Below are 19,955 nucleotides of genomic sequence, written 5' to 3'. Positions count from 1 at the left end.
TTTTCAGATTTTCGTGTCATTTTCAGACTTTTTTTCAGATCAACAAAAAGGTTTCTTGCTCAAATACACATTTTTAAGTCTTTAAAACTTATATGTAAATTATTATTTTTGAGGTTTCCAAAGTGCCTAAAATGAAGTTTAAACATTCAGTTTCAAGATTCTGAAGAGCAATCGGAGCTTTATTTTTAAAAGTTTCTCAAAATTTAAATTTAGGCCGTTGTTTTTAAATTGTTAATATTAACATGTTATAACTGTCGTACTTACTTATTCATATTATACGTACTTATGCGAACAATTCCTAACAAATATTGACATTTATTAAAATTTTGTAATTTATTATTAACATTATGATTTTGAAATTTATTGTGCACTGTTGTTAAAAACATTATTTAAACAATTTCTGCTCAAAAATTGTACTCGTCACCCCTCAGATTTGTTTAAAGAGAATATTTTTTAACAAGAATCTGCAAAGAGATCGAATCACAAAAATTTTTCCTACGGGAACGATCTCAAAACATGACTATAGTGCCGGGCGTTTCAAACCAAAGTAAAAAAATACAATTTATAGATATTTTTTAGTTAATACCAGTAAAAAATAACGCTAAAACTGTAGCTATAGTAGTTTGCCCATTCTTTTCTACTAAAGCATGATTTTGTGTATTATTGACCTGTAGCATTTGGGAACTCGACGGTTCAGCTTCATTTGTTGTTCTGAGATTTTCGATCCTTCTGGTAGTGACTGGAATCCAGCTGTAGATATGGTTTTAGAGAGCTTGCATTTGAGTGACCCGTTAATTTAATTAACTCTTGTTCAGAACCACGTTGCTTAATCAAGGCTTACACAGCTGAAGATCGGTGAGAATGGTTTGTTATTTTATATTTTTTTGTATTTATTCCAATTTTTTCAGCTGATATTTTTGTCTACTTAGATACGGTGTTGATTCCAAGTGGACAGTTTTTGAACCAAGATCCATCCTTCCAGTTGGGGTGAGCGGTAAGAAAGAGTCTGTCTGATAAAATATTTGGTTCCCCTTTTTCCATTAATTTCAAAAATAATCTGACTGAATAAATTTTCGTTTGATACATTTCTTACCAGCCATTTACTTGCCGAACTTTTCGAACCGCCTTGATTTGTTTTGAAAAAAACGCTGTTGTATTCAATTCGGCCCGTAAATTCTCCAATAACATCAAATTCCTTCTGGAAAAAGTGAATATTGCAGTTTACGGCCTCATTGCCTCTCCAAGGAAGTTCAAATGAGCAAAGGTGAAAAAACTTTTTTTGTGCTCCATCGTAGCTTTGGAGGATTTTTAATAGTTCGTCGGTGGATAATGCTTTTGAACTGAGTTTTCTTTTTTCTTAAACACTTTGAAGTCTGCCTCCGCTTGGTATCTCTGGCCAATCTTGCACATTTGAAAGATATATCTGTGAAAGGGTTGATTTTTATGCAGTACTCCGTAAAATATTTTTCTTGTACCATTTTTGCTGTAATATTCCACATTGACTTTACAGACAACTCTTTATAGTCTTCGCCATTGCCTTTTTCATTTTAAAGGCATGATGCTCGAGAATTGTTGCTAGTTCCGTTATGGCAGACATCTTTCAAGCGTAAAATTTCTCACCCGTAGGAACTCCGAAAATTGAGTCCCAATAGAGCTTTTGGACCTCTGCGTGTTCAGTGGGACATTTTCCGAAACCAATTTTTTTATTTATTCACATGACTGGCATCCAAATCTTGATTTTTCGTCTGGATTCATTATATCTGTCCAACATTGATTACGCCTCAACGGCTTTTGTCAAACCGACAACAGTAGAATTACCAGAAACCTTCATGACGGATCTGTCATAATTTTGTAGCTGAGAAATCACGGACAGGAAGGAGTTTTATCAGTAGGAAACGTGGCATTGCTATGACGTTTTATCAGTTCAAAATAGTCTAGTGAAATAGTCAATTAAATTAATAATTTTGTTTTTTTAATGTTACTTTTTAAATCTAAAAATATTTAATATTTTCCTAATTTTTTAAAAACAATTGAAGATACGTATAGGACATTGTATAAGAAATAGCCTAAAATGTTATGAAAAATCCAAAAATTGAATAATATACGGGATATTGTATTTAAAATAAGAAAGTTCGTACCGACCACTGTTAATCTATTACACTCATCGAGTAAAAAGACAGAAGAGGGAATGTAAAGGTAGTGGGGGCAAAAATATTGTTAGACGGGAAGTGCTATTTTGAGAGGCCACATTAAACAAGGATAGAGAGTCACTTTAGTTGTTTAAGAAATCAAATTTAGTTGGGTTATGTTATTGTTTGTCCCAACTGTCATATGAAAGCTTATTTATATTGAAGTTTTTTAACAATTGTGTCACATTTTAGACTAATATCGTTATTATTTAATTAAAACTTTCTTGTCTAAGACTCATTCTGAAAATATTTTATGGCTACTTTAAATTTGGCGCCTTTGCATTCCCGGAAATATCCTCCATATTAAGAGGCCACTTTTATGAATTTTGGTCTCCTTTTCATAACGATTAAGTTCCCTCTTTTGTCTTTTTGCTCGATGATTACACTGCATAAAAAGTTTTTGTTGAAAAAATTCGCAGCTAAAATTTATTTCATTTGGCTGATACTGAATTTGTTCAACATTTTCTATAAAACTTACCTGGTGTTCGAGGTCGTGGTTTCACAGATGGTGCTAGATCCTCAAAGTCGTCATATCGATTAAGGGATATTGGAGATTTTTGGGAGGGAATGAAATTGTCTGTGTGTCTTCTGGAATTCATGTCTTGAAGTTCCTAAAACGAATTTTTAATATTACTATTAAAAATATAGTGTTTTACATAGTAAATACAAGGTTCGATTAGTTAAATCTAGTTTGCACTCTTGCCACATTGCATTTCGATTTAATGTAATCGTTTGTTCTGCACCGTTTGATAAATGCTCTAGGATATCCATATGCCTAGTAAAAATCCCGTTACGGAGCTTGACAATTATCATAGAAACTATAAGTTTGAAAGAGTTTTTCTGAGCTGCAACCATATCATACTTGATATTCACCTTTTTCCTTTTATTTTGCATTGGATTATGAGCCACAAGTTGCTGTATTTCTTCTACGCATTATATATTTTTTTCTTTCTTTTATTGTCCTTTCAACTTCTTCTTTCTTCGGTTTTCTTGACATTTTAGAGTTCGTAACGTAATCTACTCATGAGATCTTTAGAATAGGTATATAAGAAATAAGTCTTCTTTTGGCCTCTTAACTAAGCCTACGATTCGACTTCATAGTAAACTGCAATGTATACGTATCATTGAGTCAATCTTATTTTTAGGGTTAATAATATTTTAGGGTTTTAGGGTCTTTTTTTATTTTTTTTTAAACTAGCACGTGCTTCTTTCGGTATTTATGCTTTTTATTGAGTCAATCTGATTTTGGAATATGCTGCTATCTTGTTCCGCTTGTGACTTCCATGTATAAGTGGCATATCTTAGGTAATTTATAAAAGCTATTCTTAATACTAGACATTTTCTTGGCAGAATTATATGAGAAGATAGATCCTAGATAGGTCCTACTACAGATCCATACTTACTTTTGCCAATTTTAACGTTAAAATCTCCCATAATTACCGTGATTTCTCTAGATTTGGTGAGTTATAAAGTCTTTTCAAATTCAGTGTAAAATTTTTCATTTCTTCTTCCTCCTTATTAGAAGTTGGAGTATAATTCTGTACTAAATTTAGCTTCCCATCATCATCATCATTCTTTTTGCCTTTATCCATATGCGGGCTTTGCTTCCCTTTTCTTGGATCATATCAATATTAATACCCTTTACCGACATATCCTGCCTCAGCGTGTCTCCCAAGGTATTTTTTGGTCTTCCTCTCTTACTACTTCTACTCTAAATTGTCTCTACATTGAACATGACCAAACCATCTTAACCTACACTCTCTCATCTTGGTAACAATTGGTGCCACCCCTAGACTTCCCATAATATACTCATTTATAATTTTATCACTTTTTGTCACTCCACTCATCCATCTAAGCATTCTCATTTCCGCCACATGCATTTGTTGTTTCTCTTTCTTTTGAACTGCCCAACATATAATTCCATACATCATAGTTGGTCTTATGGCTGTTTTATAAAATTTTCCTTTCAGCTTCTTTGGAATTTTTCTGTCACACACTCGCTTTCTTCCACTTCATCCATCTAACCCTAATTCTACTGCATGCATCTCCATCTATTCCCCCATTACTCTGTAACACCGATCCTAGGTAATTCAAACTATTACTTTTCACAATCATTTCACCATCCAAATATATCATTCTATTTGTACTAAATCCATTTTTAAATGAAAATTCCAAATACTCTGTTTTTATCCTAAGTTTTAAACCTTTCTCCTCAAAAGCTTGTCTCCACTGTTCCAGTTTTTGTTCCTTTCCTAGTCCCTTTCGCTATTTCCTTCTAACACTACATCATCAGCATACATTAATCACCACGGAATATTACTTAATCCAGAACTAATGAGAATAGATAAGGACTAAGCACCGAGCCTTGGTGCAATCCTACATTCACATGAAATTTGTCAGTCTCTCCCACACCTCTCCTAACACTAGTTGTTACTCCCTTCACAATCTTTACACCGGGGACTCCTTTTTTATTGAGTGTCCACCACAGAATCTCCCGAGGAACTCTATCATATGTTTTCTCAAGATCAACGAATACCATATGAGCGTTTCTTTATTCCTGTATTTTTCCATTAACTGCCTTTAATAAAAATTGCGTATATTGTTGACCTGCCTTGTATAAAACTAAACTGATTATCGATTATTTCGGTTTGTTCACGAATTCGTCTGTCAATTACTCTCTCCCATATTTTCATAGTGTGACTAAGTAGCTTTATGGCCCTGTAGTTTGTACATTGTTGTACATCTCCCTTGTTTTTGTAGACAGGTACTAATACACTGCTTCTCCATTCGTCTGGCATTTGTCCAACTTTCTTAATTCTATTAAATAGACCTGTTAAACAATATGTACCTGTCTCTCCTAATGCTTTCCATACTTCCTAAGGAATATCATCTGGTCCAACTGCGTTTCCTATCTTGATTTTTGAATTGCTTGAGCCATTTCTTCGTTTGTTAATTAGGTCACCATTGCTGTTACTGTCTCTGTTAACTTGACTGATTGTCTGTCAAATCCTTCATTTAGTAGATTCTTCATATATTGATCTTTAATCTGATATCGCCTGGTCAATATTTCTTAATTTTCGGGATTCGCACGCGCTTCTTAAATTACATGTCACAATTTTGAGGTTTTTTGTATGTTTATTACGCAGGGATTTCGCATATTAAAAACCTGGAAAGCCTTGTCTCTTCTTTCCTTGCTGACTCTTGGTTTCTGAGAACTATGATTAGTAACTATGTTGTTGGTTATTCATCACCGTCATAGCCATAATGACATATAACTAGGATCAATTCATTGGGGTGGTTTACTCTATCCGCTGTCCAATATTTCCTTATCGATGATTATAATTATCTCCTTGTAAATTGCCAACTTTACAAGGGTAAAATATTCAAGAACAATTTTATTCTAAAACCAGTAAACATTTGTACAATCTACAATCTTCATCAGTAAATTATAGACTGCAGATTTCAAAGAGATTGTTTAGTAATTGTTCAATCACAAATTAGTCCATTAATTTGTAATCTCACATTAATCTTAATTTCCTGAATTTGTATAGTTTCACCGTGTATAATTGTGAAACATATCGATTAGTAGCTTAATTACAGTTTGTTTAACTTCCTGTAAGCTATGATTGCCTAATATTTATTACTACTAGTTTGGGACGCAGTCTATTATAAATTTTTACCTGAACAAAACTGTAGTGTAATAATTCAGTAGCTGTCAATAAAACTATATTTTACTCCACAAATTCAACATTTTATTTTATCATAGTCGATCGAGAAGAATTGGACACAGGAAATTAGAAACATATCAAATTTATAGTTACATTTGAATTTGTTTATTGGTCTTTCGAGCCGGATATGAACCAGCGACCTATGGATTACCACAGAACTTACCACACTGAGATCTGAAACCATGTTTGTTACCTGATGAGGTTTTAAAACCACTCTCAGGTATTTCTGGCGTGGGCGTTGACTCAGCGGTTGCAAGGTGATGTTTGATCGTTTACTTCTATGTTCGCAGAGGTTTTATACTACTCTGTCCAATTTTTCCACTCTGCAGAGATATTTGAGTGAGTAGTACACAGTGAGGATACCTGTGATCACTCTTTGTTTAGTGTTCTGAAGCTTTAAGAGTTTTTTTGCGTAGTTAGTAGAAGGTTGTAATCACTTTTTTGTTTGTCTTTGTTTGGCATGGAATATATTTCTTCATTGGGTTCAACATATAAACTAATTTAAAATATGTATCAAATATAGTACAGTTAAAAATAGCTTAAAAACTTAAAAATATAGTTACATGCAGCTAACTATCAAAATAAATCTGATATTAAGAAAGGCTTTGGCTTATAAGAAATGTTTTAAAGCAGAATGTTGGCTTAGAATTTTAGCTTTATATTTTATTTACCCTATTATTTTGTTAGCTTTAAAATTGACTGTTACAAATTCAATCTAATTCTTCAATAATATGCGCTTGGTCCGTATATTATTTTATTTACGACCATTTAAGTCGCCTAGTATCAAAATCACCAAAACGCAATTTTTCCATTTTTGAGATATGTACTCCCCTGGATTCGTTTCATTAATATCTATCGACTTGTAGTAACGTTCATTATTAAAACCGCCAAAATTTTCCGTTTCAAAGTAACCTATGTTTTGGGAGATTTCCGTATCTAAACAACCAATGTTTAAAACAGCCAATCAGGAGACTTTCTTTCATTCACGTGACCTGAATATCGTAAACAAGAAAAATAGCCAATTGACTTAAATCAGTGCTTAGTTATTTACAAATGTTTAGAATTTAACAGCACATTAATCGAAATTTAAGAACTTTTAAGTTAATACAAAAAAATTGATATTTCATCCGTGCCAGTAATACCAACTAAATGCCGAAAAAGAATTAGACAACCTGAAAAATGGAAATGTAATGTTAAGAAACTTCTCAAGTAAGTGTACTATTTGTAACAGTATGGCTTAAACCTGTATTTGAATTTAAAATCTCTTGTTTTTGAACCACCAATTTTTCAGGAGATCTGAAAATAGTTTTCTTTCTATTTCAGATCCATCGGAAAAGTACCAAAACAACCGCAGTGCCAGCACAACTTAACAGCTTTTGAGTGCAGAAAATTGAAACTAAGTTAACTTGTATTTTATGGTCTGCAACATTCTCTTAGGTTTATTGGGTTTATCGACCATATTCACGGTTTATTGGCTGTACTAATTGGCCGTATCATTTTACTGGCCGTATTATGAAAATTTATCGAATCTATTGAAGGACCTAACCACTTAACTGGGAGGCCACACACACACACACACACACACACACACACACACACACACACACACACACACACACACACACACACACACACATGAAATAACTGCAGCTCTCAGGAGGACCTAACCGTCTAATTGGGAGGACACACAAGCAGCCCATTGATGCCATCGTTGCCTTAAGTATCACCCTCACTATATTCATTGTTAAGCATTGACAGGGTTGGTTGTTTCCTGTTTTTAATAAATATGATTAGTTAAAAATTGTTTTGTTTGCTATTAGCTAAGGGTTCAGGTTTGATTCCTAGTTAGATAAGCTCCCATGGTTGATTGAGGTATTATTTTTATAATAGTATTTCAATTCTCTTTGGTAGTTTTATCGTTACACATTGGCATGCATTACATAAAAAGACGATGTAAGCAGCAAGAATTGCAAGAAGGGAGGTCCAGGAGATTGGCGAAAACAACGACTTGCAAATATCTTATATGAATTTAAGTGATAATACGGTTGTAAATATCTGCCTAAAGGTATTTCTGAATATATTTCGTATTACATGACAAAGAGTTAGAACAATCATTAAAAAGGACAATAATGTTCCTATTGAAAGAAGGGGTGGAGACGGAAAGACAACAAAATGTTTAACTAAGTGTTATTTATGGCTTTTATAATGACATACACATTATTGCCGTGGCAAATCCGAACGAAGATATCTGTCTGAAAACTTAAACATTACCAAACTCTACCGTTTTTACTCAAGTGATCCGTCAAATGAACCTGTCAAGAGAGACTTTTTCCGGGAGGTGTTTCAACAAGAATTTCAACTTAGGCTCTACACCACGTACAGAAATATGTTCCACATGTTTATCGCTAGAGGAAAAATTAATGGATCTGAAGGAGGTGAGAAAGCTAATTTAATATGTCAAAAAAGAATCCACAAGCTACGAGCCAGGACATTCTATTATTTACTAAAGGGAGAAAATACCAACATAATCACTTTCTCCTTCCATCTTCAAAAAAAACCTGTCCTTACCAAAAGTGCCAGACCAGCAGGCATATTACATCAGGCAGCTTTATTTACATAATCTCACTGTCGTTCAGGGATGCTCAAAAGCTGCACTTGGACCTCAGAATTCATTCAGCTTTTGCTGGACCGAGCACCAATACAGGAAATCTTCCAATCATGTAGGCTCTGCAATCTGGCACCATTTATACCAAACAGATATATCAAAGGTAACTACTGTGAGACTTGTGTGTGACGAATGTGGCGGTCCAAATAAGAACAGGATTGTGCTTACTATGTGCTTGACATGCAAGCGGCCTCCAGGAAATATAAATACAATAGAGCTATTATTCCCTGTTAGAGAGCACTCTTTTATCCCTCCCGGTAGGATATTTGGGCTGATTGAAAGAGAAATAAAAAACTTGAAGTTGTAGCAAATCCGTATATTACAATTAAATGAAAGATTATACCACTGTTTTGTTAGCTGACCAAGATTATAACTTTTTCGACTGGAAGAATGATCTGATAGCTTCATTACAGCTACAAGGCAGTGGCATTTTAAACTTACCGAATATAAACGACTTTATCTGAAGCAATCCATCAAAAAACCTCGAAACATATTGGTGAAGAGTGATCCAAATTTCAACGTTTCAAGTGGAGTGTTTCGAAGCCTAACCAAGATTAAAGAAAGGTTATCTCGTATCAATCCTACTATACTTAAAGCCAATAATATACAAAATGTCAGTCAGGAGAAGTTAAACGACGTTAAGAATTTGCTTGAAATTCATTTTGGAGACACTTGGCTCCAAAATCCAAGGTTGAAATACTACAAAGCACCTTTAAAGACTGTGGATCTACCAAACATACCTAACTACGAAGACTTAATTCTGTGGTCCACAAAGTTAATAAAATATAGCACTATCTGTGTAATTTCATTAAAATCAAATTAATTTTGATAAGAATGGCTTTTGATTTAAATACATCCATTTCAAATGACTTGTAGGCAGCGAAATTTTATGAAAGTAACCAAAGTTACAGTATTAATATCATAATCGCCAATGTTCACTTTTGTTTTTGAATTTTCTCAGTAGATACTTGACAGACCATAAAAAATGTGTGTAAAACAAAATCCTTATTAGATATGTATTTACAACAAATTGTAATAATTGGGCAAATCGTAAGGAAAATTGAGCCACCACAGAATTTCTACGCGGTTCATGTAAATTGATCAAGGTGGAGATTGGCGACTTTGATAATAGGCGACGCATTTTGGCTTTTAATTTTTTAACATTATATGTAATGGATCGGTTTGAAGTTTAATATATATATAAATACGTTGGAATTATCGGGTAAAGTGGTCTCTAATGAAAATCTTTCTTTTTTTTAAGATACTCAATATTTCGCTATTTATTTGATAGCTTCCTCAGGTGTAAACTGAAACAATTTGAACATTACAAAAAATAAATAGTTTTCAGTTTACTCCTGAGGAAGCTATCAAATAAATAGCGAAAGAAAGATTTTCATTAGAGACCACTTTACCCGATAATTCCAACGTATTTATAAATTATTTTTTGGTCGAAATAATCACTTCTAATATATATATATATATATATATATATATATATATATATATATATATATATATATATATATATATATATATATATATATATATATATAGGTGTTGTTTATATGGAAGTGTTTGCAGATATTTTCTTACTTTATTAACTCCATTGAATTATAATTTTTTATATAATTATATCGGTTGGTCGATCTGACATTTGTAAATATCTATTTTGACATAATTGAAGCTAGTGGTCTGTGGATGCAGATCCGTTAAAATTTAAGTCAAACTTACAAACGGTGAAGTGTAAATTTTCGACCGATTTTTTTAACGGTAGTGTAACTCTTTTCTTGGTGTTTCAACTTATGACTTAAGACTTTGTACAAATTAATTGTAATACGGAAATAATTGTACTACGCACAATTATTTTATTAGCTACCTACAGTAAGTTAATCTCATTGTATAAGAGTATGTCTGCATACTAGAGTAAAATGTGGAAAAGTCTTATTTTAATTGATCAGCTTATTCTCAATCTGTCACTTTTTGGTGCAATTTAATGTTTTTTAGCATTTTTCCCTTTCACTTTTTTTTCTATCTTCATTTTTATTGTATATTGTCGATGTTAACATTTGACATTTGCATATTTTTTCATTTAATTTTACTTCTTTTAACTCGGAATCTTATCGTAACTTTTATAGTTTTCTATTTCCTGTTTATTTAACATTAACTTGATGTATTACGAATTTGGTAAATGATTAATTCTGCTTCGGAAACCAAAATAGAATAAAATAATCATTCTTCGGCATTTGAAGCATAAAATACTGAATATATTTTTTAAACAGTAAAAAGTAATAGCAAAACAAGACAATAATTATATTTATAATATTTTTCCATTCAAATTCGTTTTGTACGTACCACTCCACTAGTAAAAAAAAGCAGCATTAGTTATTCAACCGCTTTTCGTGGGTTATTCGAAAGCATCGAGCCTCCACACCTGCCAAACCTAAACTTATTGACAATAACTTACTTGAAGTGACTTGCTAACCTGCAGATATTTCTTCCGTCTCTCTTCTTGATATATTTTCTTCATAGCCTCTGCTTGTCGATGGGCCAATTCGTCTTCGCTTAGGTATTCTTTTATTTCTTGTCGCACTGGGGTCTTGTAGTGGATGGTTACTTCGTTTTCCAGATACTTCCTTGGAGATTCTGAAATATTTAATGAAATTTAGTTCTAGTTGTGGTTTTGTAACTTAACGTTCATAAATAAGCAATGCATGAATATGTGGTAATAGCTTCTTAATAAGCTTGGAATACCAAATGGTATAAAGTAGTTCAGTTAAACGAAAAACTTGTAAAAATAATGTTTCTTACATTTATTGTTTTAAGAATAAGTGTTTTAAAAAGTTTTTTATCCCAAAAAGCGTTCTACAGGAAAATACATGTGGGACGGACATCATCATCATCATCATCACTGGCTCGACAACCCTTTTTGGGTCTTGGCCTGTTCTAGGATTCTTCTCCATTCCGATCTGTTTCGTGCTTTTTTTCTCCAGTTGTTTATTTTTAAGGTTGTTATATCATTTTCTATTTGTTCTAAGTATCTCAGTTTCGGTCTTCCTCTTGTTCTTTTTCCTACTGGCATCTGTTTGAATATTTTGTTTGGTATTTCGCCTTCTTCCATTCTTTCTACATGTCCTATCCAACGCAGCCGTCCTATTTTGATGAATGTTATAATATCCGGATCCTGGTATATTTTGTATAGTTCAGAGTTGTATCGTCTTCGCCATATTCCGTTTTCTTTTGTGCCCTTGTATATGTGTCGCAAGATTTTTCTTTCGAAGGTGGCTAACAACGTTTCCTCTCTTTTAGTAAGTGTCCAGGTTTCTGAGCCATATGTGAGTACCGGTCTTATTAGGGTTTTATATATTTGGCATTTTGTCTTTCTTGCGACGTTATCTGATCTTAGGTGTCTAATTAAGCCATGGTAACATTTATTTGCAATAAATATTCGCCTCTTCACTTCCTCCGTAACGTTATTATCAAACGTGACTAGGGATCCCAAGTATATAAAGTTTTTTACCTCCTCTATGTTGTATTCTCCTATTGTTATATTTTGTGGCTGCCTTATTTCTGCGTTTTTTCTTACCTGCATATATTTTGTTTTGGTCTGATTGATTTTAAGACAACTATTTTGTGCAGCTCGTTCTATTTGGTTGTATGCCTCTATCATGTGGGACGGGCGCATGCTCTTAACTCTCTCAGCGGACCGTTTAAGTCCATGATACTATAACTAACAAGATAAGTCAACGCGCATGGTCTTGCATCTCTCTCGCACACCTGTGACGTAAACCCGAGACAATTTTAATGATGCCAAGTTAAATGCTCTATCTGTTGCTATCCTGTGTGCTTTAAAACGTAGTGAATGAGATTTTTATTTATTCATTGATGTAGTAAAGACTTTGTATATTATATTGTTATATAAATTTTGTGGTGAAAACATTCAGTTTACTGTGTTAATATCACCTAATTTATATATCGTACGCAACTTCCTCTCGACTACCTGTAGCTACTTTATAAAGAAGACTAATTATTTGGTTGCCATAATATATTGCGCAGTGGTGGGTTGTTTAAATAATTATAAAGTATGGGTCGTCAAGTATTTTCAGCGAGACAAATTTAATGTAGAAACCGCGAGAATATGATCAAAACATTTTACAGAAGCTGACTATTGTTTAAAAAAAAACTATAGTGGAATATTACTACTAATAGTATAATTAATTATGAAATTGTTACTGAAGAGATCTTTTCCTCGCTAAACATTCTAATTGTTACTGAAGAGATCTTTTCCTCGCTAAACATTCTTAGTGGTGATACAGAAATTAACCCTGAAGATTTAATTGACAGTCATCAAGATTTTATTAATTCGAATATAAAAGACCTGAAATGGGATGGATTGGAAAATTTAGCCGGTTTCATTGCATTTAAGTTACAAAAAAAAAGAAATACTTGGATATATTCCGGACGCTAACGATAAATCGTTTACTTGGGTAAACCAAGTTTCTGAGGGTGGTTTACTCAAACCAACACTAAAATTTGTAACTAAATGTAGTGAACTGGAACATATTTTTAGTAGTTATAATGGCAATAAATTAAAAATAACTAAAAATTATTTAAAAAACCTAATAGAAGCTGCAAAATATGTAAATGTTGCAAAGATGTAAAATTACTTTTTTTATATGTAAAATGTATTTTAAAATACTAATTCTAAATAAAAATATTAAAGATAATTATAATATCCGCAAGAGAAATATCACGAAGATTGTAAAATAAATGTCTAAATGATATTCATAAAGTCTGAAGTATGACCTGCTTTTCCTTATGTTTCAAATTCTTTACATTTTACCGGTCTTTTATATTTAATTTATGTTTTGTAGCATTGTAGCATATTTTGTTTGTAATACACACAATCAAATCGAAGATTCATATATTTCTTTAACTAATTTTACAAATTACTAATTAATTTTCAAACCACGTTTTCACAGAAAGTAACTTTTTATGACTTCTTAGTGCAAGATATGGCATCGAGGTATACTTACCGTTAATTGTTTAAGTTTCGAAGTTGCTCATTACAGTAATGGAACAACGTTGCCATATGATGCATCGTTAAAATAAGATCCACACAAGTCCCCTGGCTTTGTCTCGCTATGACGTCATGCGCAAAGTCGATTAAAATTAGAACGGCAAGTGAGCATACCTTGTTTGTTATAGTATCATGGTTTAAGTCAAAGCTTTCATCCATAATTAGCTGTTTACTAAAGTATTTCAGATATAGGACCTTTTCGGTAGATTTGTTACGTATCCTCAAGGTGGCGTATACTTCATGTCTTTGAAATTATATTTCATCATAAAATTCTACTCCACCGGATACATCTAGTTTTGTTCATAAATATTGTTGTAATATAAATAGTATATTCCCAATATATTTTGGCCGTCATTACCATGACAAAGTTGATATGTTACATTCATACAGTTGTATTCCACAGACCCACTTGAAAACCATTTTGTAAAAGTTAAGTAAGTTCTATTCTACATTTTATATAATTTCACATTAGCAGAACTATAAGTGTTTTAAAATTTCAAGTATACTCAATACTACTTGAAATATAATGAGCACTTCCCTGTATAAAACTATTTGTAATTTAATGTTCGTGATTGTTTCCCTCTTAGAATACTAATTATATTTTATAGTGCATAAGCACACTTGAATGTAGGTTAGTAATTAATGCAAGATGTGAAAGAATTACATGTCGAATAATTTCTTTTACTTAAACGTATAAAATTACAATTATAAACGTACACCGAGTAATAAATACACTTAAGGTACATGTATAATAGATATTTTAATTAAAATCTCTATGTCTATGCTTTCAAAAATAAAATTTATTAATAATAAAAACTGATACTTGGGAGAAATGCCATTCGTTACGAGCGCTAAAAAGAATTGGACACCAAACATACAACTGAATGTAAATACGAAGCATAATAGGGCAAGACTATTTCAGGTATAATAATTATATAACCAATTTTGTATAGAAAGTATTATTAAGTATTAATTATGTATAAAAATATTTTAAGTATTTAATTGGTGACTTTAATGCCAAAGTGGGAAAGACAAACGGCAAGGAACAAGTCATCGGAAAGAATGCAGTCGGTGAGAGAAATGAAAGCGGAGAACGACTGGTTCAGTTTGCACACTACCAAAACATACCTATTGCAAATAAATTCTGTAAGAAAAAAATCTAACAGAAAATGGACTTGGATAGCACCAAATAGAACCACTAAGAACGAAATTGATTTCATTCTAACCAACAAGATTGCTACAATAAAAGATGTCAGTGTAATAAATAAATTTTAAACTGGCAGCGACCATAGACTAATCAAAGCGAAAATTATTCTAGATCTAAAACTAGAAAGAATCAAATTAATCACAAAACAAACAGTAACCGGTAAAAATATTACCAATTTACCAATCGCAAATAATTTTTATTCAAAATCCAAAATTCCATTCAAAATATTTATCCTAATTCAAAAGCTCTTTAATCTATGTCTATGGAATCAAAATATCCCAACAAAGTGGAATAATTCAATAACTGTACTCTTACACAAGAACGGAGATATAGCAGACCTGGAAAGATACAGACCAATCAGTCTCCTTAACCATCTTTATAAATTATACACCCGAATAATAACGAACAGATTAGAGACAAAGCTGGATTTTTACCAACCTCGGGAACAAGCCGGTTTCCGCCCTAATTACGGCACAAATGATCACCTGCAGTGCCTAAAAACCCTGATAGAAAAAACTAACGAATATAACCGTCCCTTGGCATTGATATTTGTAGACTTTAAAAAGGCGTTTGATACAGTGGAATTACCGTCCATCTTAAGAGCACTACAAGATTGCAGGGTCGACCACAGATATTGTAATATAGTTAAAAATATATATGAAAATGCCACAACAACCATAAGTCTACATTCAGCAACTAATAAGATAAAGATAAAAAGGGGAGTCAGGCAAGGTGATACCATGTCACCAAAGCTGTTCATTACCGTTCTTGAGTATGCATTTAAAAGACTAACATGGCAACAGAAAGGAATATCCATCGATGGAGAAAGATTAAACCATCTACGTTTTGCGGACGATATCGTGCTTCTGTCAGATAATCTGGGAGAGATCAAAGACATGCTCCAAGAACTGAATTACATACTACAAGAAACTGGGCTGGAGATAAATTTCGAGAAAACCAAAATGATGACCAATATGGTTCCCAGCGAAGAGATACAGATCAATAACAACAAGGTAGAATTAATCGATAAATACACATACTTGGGTCATGAAATCAGAATAACCAGAGACAACCAAACCTGCGAGCTAAATAGACGAATCACGTTGGGATGGGCGGCATATGGAAGGATGAGAGACATTTTTAAAACAAATACTCCAATTCACCTGAAAAGGAAGGCATTTAACCAATGCATCCTACCAGTCTTGACCTACGGAGCAGAGACCCTAACTTTAACGAAAGCTACTGCCGAAAAACTGAGGGTAACACAAAGGCGAATGGAGAGATCAATGCTGGGTCTGACCTTGAAAGATCGCGTGAGAAATGAGGAGATACGCCGACGAACTGGCGTTGACGATATTATACTGCGAATCAATAAACAAAAGTGGAGGTGGGCTGGACATGTTGCTAGAATGGAAGACGGAAGATGGACGAAGAGATTATTGGAGTGGAGACCAAGAGCCGACAAGCGAAGTCGAGGCAGACCACCCACCCGATGGACCGACGACCTAAGGAGAATAGAAACAAACTGGATTGCAGCAGCTAGAGATAGAGAGAACTGGAGACGTTTCGAGGAGGCCTATATCCAACAATGGATGTGAAAACGGGGCTGGATGATGATGATGATGAATAATTTTTATGCTACTATGGTTACTTCTATTGATAGTACTTTGATAAAAAAGAAAAATCACCGATATTTGCGCTACTCGTTAAATTTTGTGAACTTTTGTACTTATTGTCACCCAAAAGTAAAATTAATATGTTTGATTAATATGTTTTCTACGTCGTAGAAAAAAAATATTTCAAACAAGAAATGTAGCTGAGATAATTTTGATCAAAATTGTTTATTAGCAATTTTTCTGTAGAATGAACCGTTCTCTCAGAAACAACGATTTAACCCTTTGAGACCCTGTGTACATGTGTATGTACATAGCTTTTATTGTTTTGTTAAATACCAACTACTCGCTTATCTATACCGAAATAGCATTCAGTCACTTAAATATACATTTACGATCCACATTTTTAACTTCTGCTTCCATCTAGTGGTCAACAGGTAAAGTTGTCAGCGATTTTGTTGTAAAGTGTCAGCTGTTTAGTTGGTAATCGATACTGCTGGTTTTATTTTACGAGAAACTGTTATCTTTTATGAAACGAAATCGATCCAACTTTTTAAGTGTGATTTATAAGGTAAGTAGTTTTTTATAAAGTACAAAACATTGCCATAAAAACGATAGTTTTGAAATAAACAAACATTTTTTAGATGCACATGAGCATGTACAAGTGGTCTGAAAGCATATTTCTGATTGTACATCTGTATGTACATATGGTCTAAACTTGGGTTTTAACTTAGTATTGTTGATTGCAGATAACATGGATTACAAAAGAAAAAAATATAATTTCGACAACCCAAAACATCTCCAAGAGTTAATTGACCTGATAGAGGACGGTAACGTATCAGAAATAGACAATTTGGAAGTTCCCGGAGGAGAGAATTCTGACAAAGAGGATGGAATTCTGGATAACTGTGAGAATAAATCTATTATAAGACCAGGGGTTGATGCTTTGACCAGACGTGACACTGAGACACTGGAAGAAGGTGATGGCAGCGAAAATGATAATGAGGAGTTAGGGAGAACTTATGATTCAGACGACGAATATATACCAGATGAAGTTGCAGGTTACTCGGGTACAAAAAAATTAGGAAGTAAAGTATGTTTCTCAGAAAAGGATTGTTCTAAAAAACCAAAACAAAGAGAAATTAAAACAAAAAAGAGAACCGTAGAGTGGACTAAGGCATCGATAGAGACTCCTACATTTACATGGCATCCTACTTCCCCAAATTTCCCAAAATTAGGATGTACTGGGAAAGAAGCCTTGGTATTAGAATGTTCCTAGATAACATGTCTAAAGACAGATTTTTCCAGCTTAGAACATGTTTACATCTAGTGAACAATTTGGAAAGACCAGCAGGTGATACAGATAAATTTTATAAGGTTCGTCCTATCATCGACGCTGTCAGAAAGAGATGTTTACAGCTTGAACTTGAGGAAGTACTTAGTGTTGACGAGCAAATGATTCCTTACACAGGAAAACTTTCCGTAAAACAATATGTGAAGGGGAAGCCCTGTCCTTGGGGAATAAAATTATTCGTCTTGTGCGGAAAAAGTGGTCAGGCTTTTGATTTTGTTTTTTATCAGGGTAAATCTACAGAACTGAATGCAGATAATAAAACAAAACATGGATTAGGGGCATCTATCGTTCTTCAACTAGCCGAAAGAATTTCCACCAGTGAAGGCCACAAATTATATTATGACAATTATTTCTCATCCTATGAACTACTTGAAATATTATTGGCCAAAAAAATATATGCTGGAGGGACTATTCGAATAGATAGATTTTACAAACCTCCTGTGTTACCAGACAATAAAATGCTGAAACTACCGAGAGGTTCCGTAGATGAAGTCGTCAATAAAGAAAAAAATGTGGTGCTAGTCAAATGGTTAGATACAAAGACTGTGAAATTAGCCTCCAATTATGTTGGTGCAGGTAATTTAGACATAGTTAGAAGATGGGACAAAAAGGCTCTTGTTACGTAGATGTTAACCGACCTGAAATTGTCAAAGATTATAATTATGGAATGGGCGGAGTTGATCTAATGGACCAGATGATTAATTATTATCGAATATTTATTAGATCGCGAAAGTGGACATTGCGTGTTATTATGCACATGATAGACTTCGCTCTCACCAACAGCTGGCTGGAATACAGGAAGGACTGCGACAAATGTAATACAACCAATAAGGATCGAATGAAATTTCTAGACTTCAGAGTCAGAGTTGCCGAAAGCCTAATAAATATGGGCAATTCAGTAAGTAGAAAACGAGGAAGACCAGCATCTTCATCTCCTAAGCCTTCTATTTCAACATTTAAAAGACGAGGAGAGACGAGACCATTTTTGGAAATACAAACGGACAATTTTGGTCACATACCGGAGTTTGATTCTAAGAAGGAGGCTACTAGGTGTAAAAACACAGATTGTAATGGACGTAGTCATGTGTTCTGTACAAAATGTAAAATACATCTGTGTTTAATTAAGGCTAGAAACTGTTTTGCAGCTTTTCATGAACAATAAATATGTAATAATAATTACTTTGTAGTAAATATATTTTTAGTGTTGAGTTTATATTTAAGACCATATGTACATACATATGTACAATAAAATTTTTTTTTAAAAGCGTACATAAGTTTTTTTCATTTTATCTTACTAATTGAAGACTTTTGAAATATAAAAACACATAAGATTTTTTTTTGAAAATAAAAAAGTCAGGTCTCAAAGGGTTAATCGGAGATTTTAAATGTCAGTTACGTGCGCGAAATCAATTTTTTAAATAAAGTTTTGCATCAAGTTGACGGTAAAAATTCGATTATCTTTTGATCAGGGTGCCCTATCGACAAAAATTAAAATGCGTTTTAAAGGTGAAGAGTGTAGCTTTTGTATGAAATTTTTGCGAAAATTTTAGAGAATATACTCTGAAAACTGCCGAACATTTTGTGAAATTATGCGAACGGTATAAGATGCCAGCTAGTGTCCATAAAATATTAATACATGGAACTGACGTAATTGATACTCTTTTACTTCCTATTGGTCAGTTAAGTGAAGAAGCTTTAGAAGCAAGACATAAGGAGTGCCGTTATTATCGACAACATAAAACGCGTAAGATCGGAAGAAAAGAAAATATAGAAGACCTTCTTCATGCGTTATTATTATCTTCAGATATGGTTATTTCACATTTAAGACCATTGCCGAAAAGAAAAGTAAATAAAAGTAATAATCTGTCTAAAGAAGTTTTGGGCTTACTTCGTGCACCAGACATTAGCAATCAAATACCTTCAATGTCAGTAAAAGAAGAAGATTCGGATACTTCATGCTGTAGTAGCCTCGAAAGTGACAATGACGTTTTTGAGTAATGTAAATTTTTATTAATAATTTTATTATTTTTTTGGACTCTAGATATGCAAGCTTTGTAAACTATTTTAAATTTGTTTATAATTCGCTATTACTTTGGGTTTTTTAATAATTGTATTTTATTTA

General features: G+C 33.1%; 1 protein-coding gene across 14 annotated transcripts in view; it reads right to left on the bottom strand.

Moving 5' to 3' along the window:
* Positions 1 to 19,955, bottom strand: part of CAP (Cbl-associated protein) — a 573,660-nt gene that overhangs the window by 17,270 nt on the left and 536,435 nt on the right. For 13 of the 14 annotated variants that reach the window (XM_072537967.1, XM_072537966.1, XM_072537971.1 and 10 more), the window contains 2 exons: positions 11,047 to 11,225; positions 2,668 to 2,800 (listed from right to left, as the gene is read on the bottom strand). In XM_072537967.1, the coding sequence (XP_072394068.1) occupies positions 2,668 to 2,800; positions 11,047 to 11,225 (312 nt within the window). The remainder of the gene's footprint in view (positions 1 to 2,667; positions 2,801 to 11,046; positions 11,226 to 19,955) is intronic. The other variant, XM_072537968.1, reaches the window with a different exon arrangement.

The sequence above is a fragment of the Diabrotica undecimpunctata genome, chromosome 7 (genome assembly GCF_040954645.1).
Source record: "Diabrotica undecimpunctata isolate CICGRU chromosome 7, icDiaUnde3, whole genome shotgun sequence".
In the NCBI taxonomy this organism is placed as follows: Eukaryota; Metazoa; Arthropoda; class Insecta; order Coleoptera; family Chrysomelidae; genus Diabrotica; species Diabrotica undecimpunctata.
The sequence above is the reverse complement of the archived record's forward strand: the minus strand, read 5'-3'. Positions and strand labels throughout refer to the sequence as shown.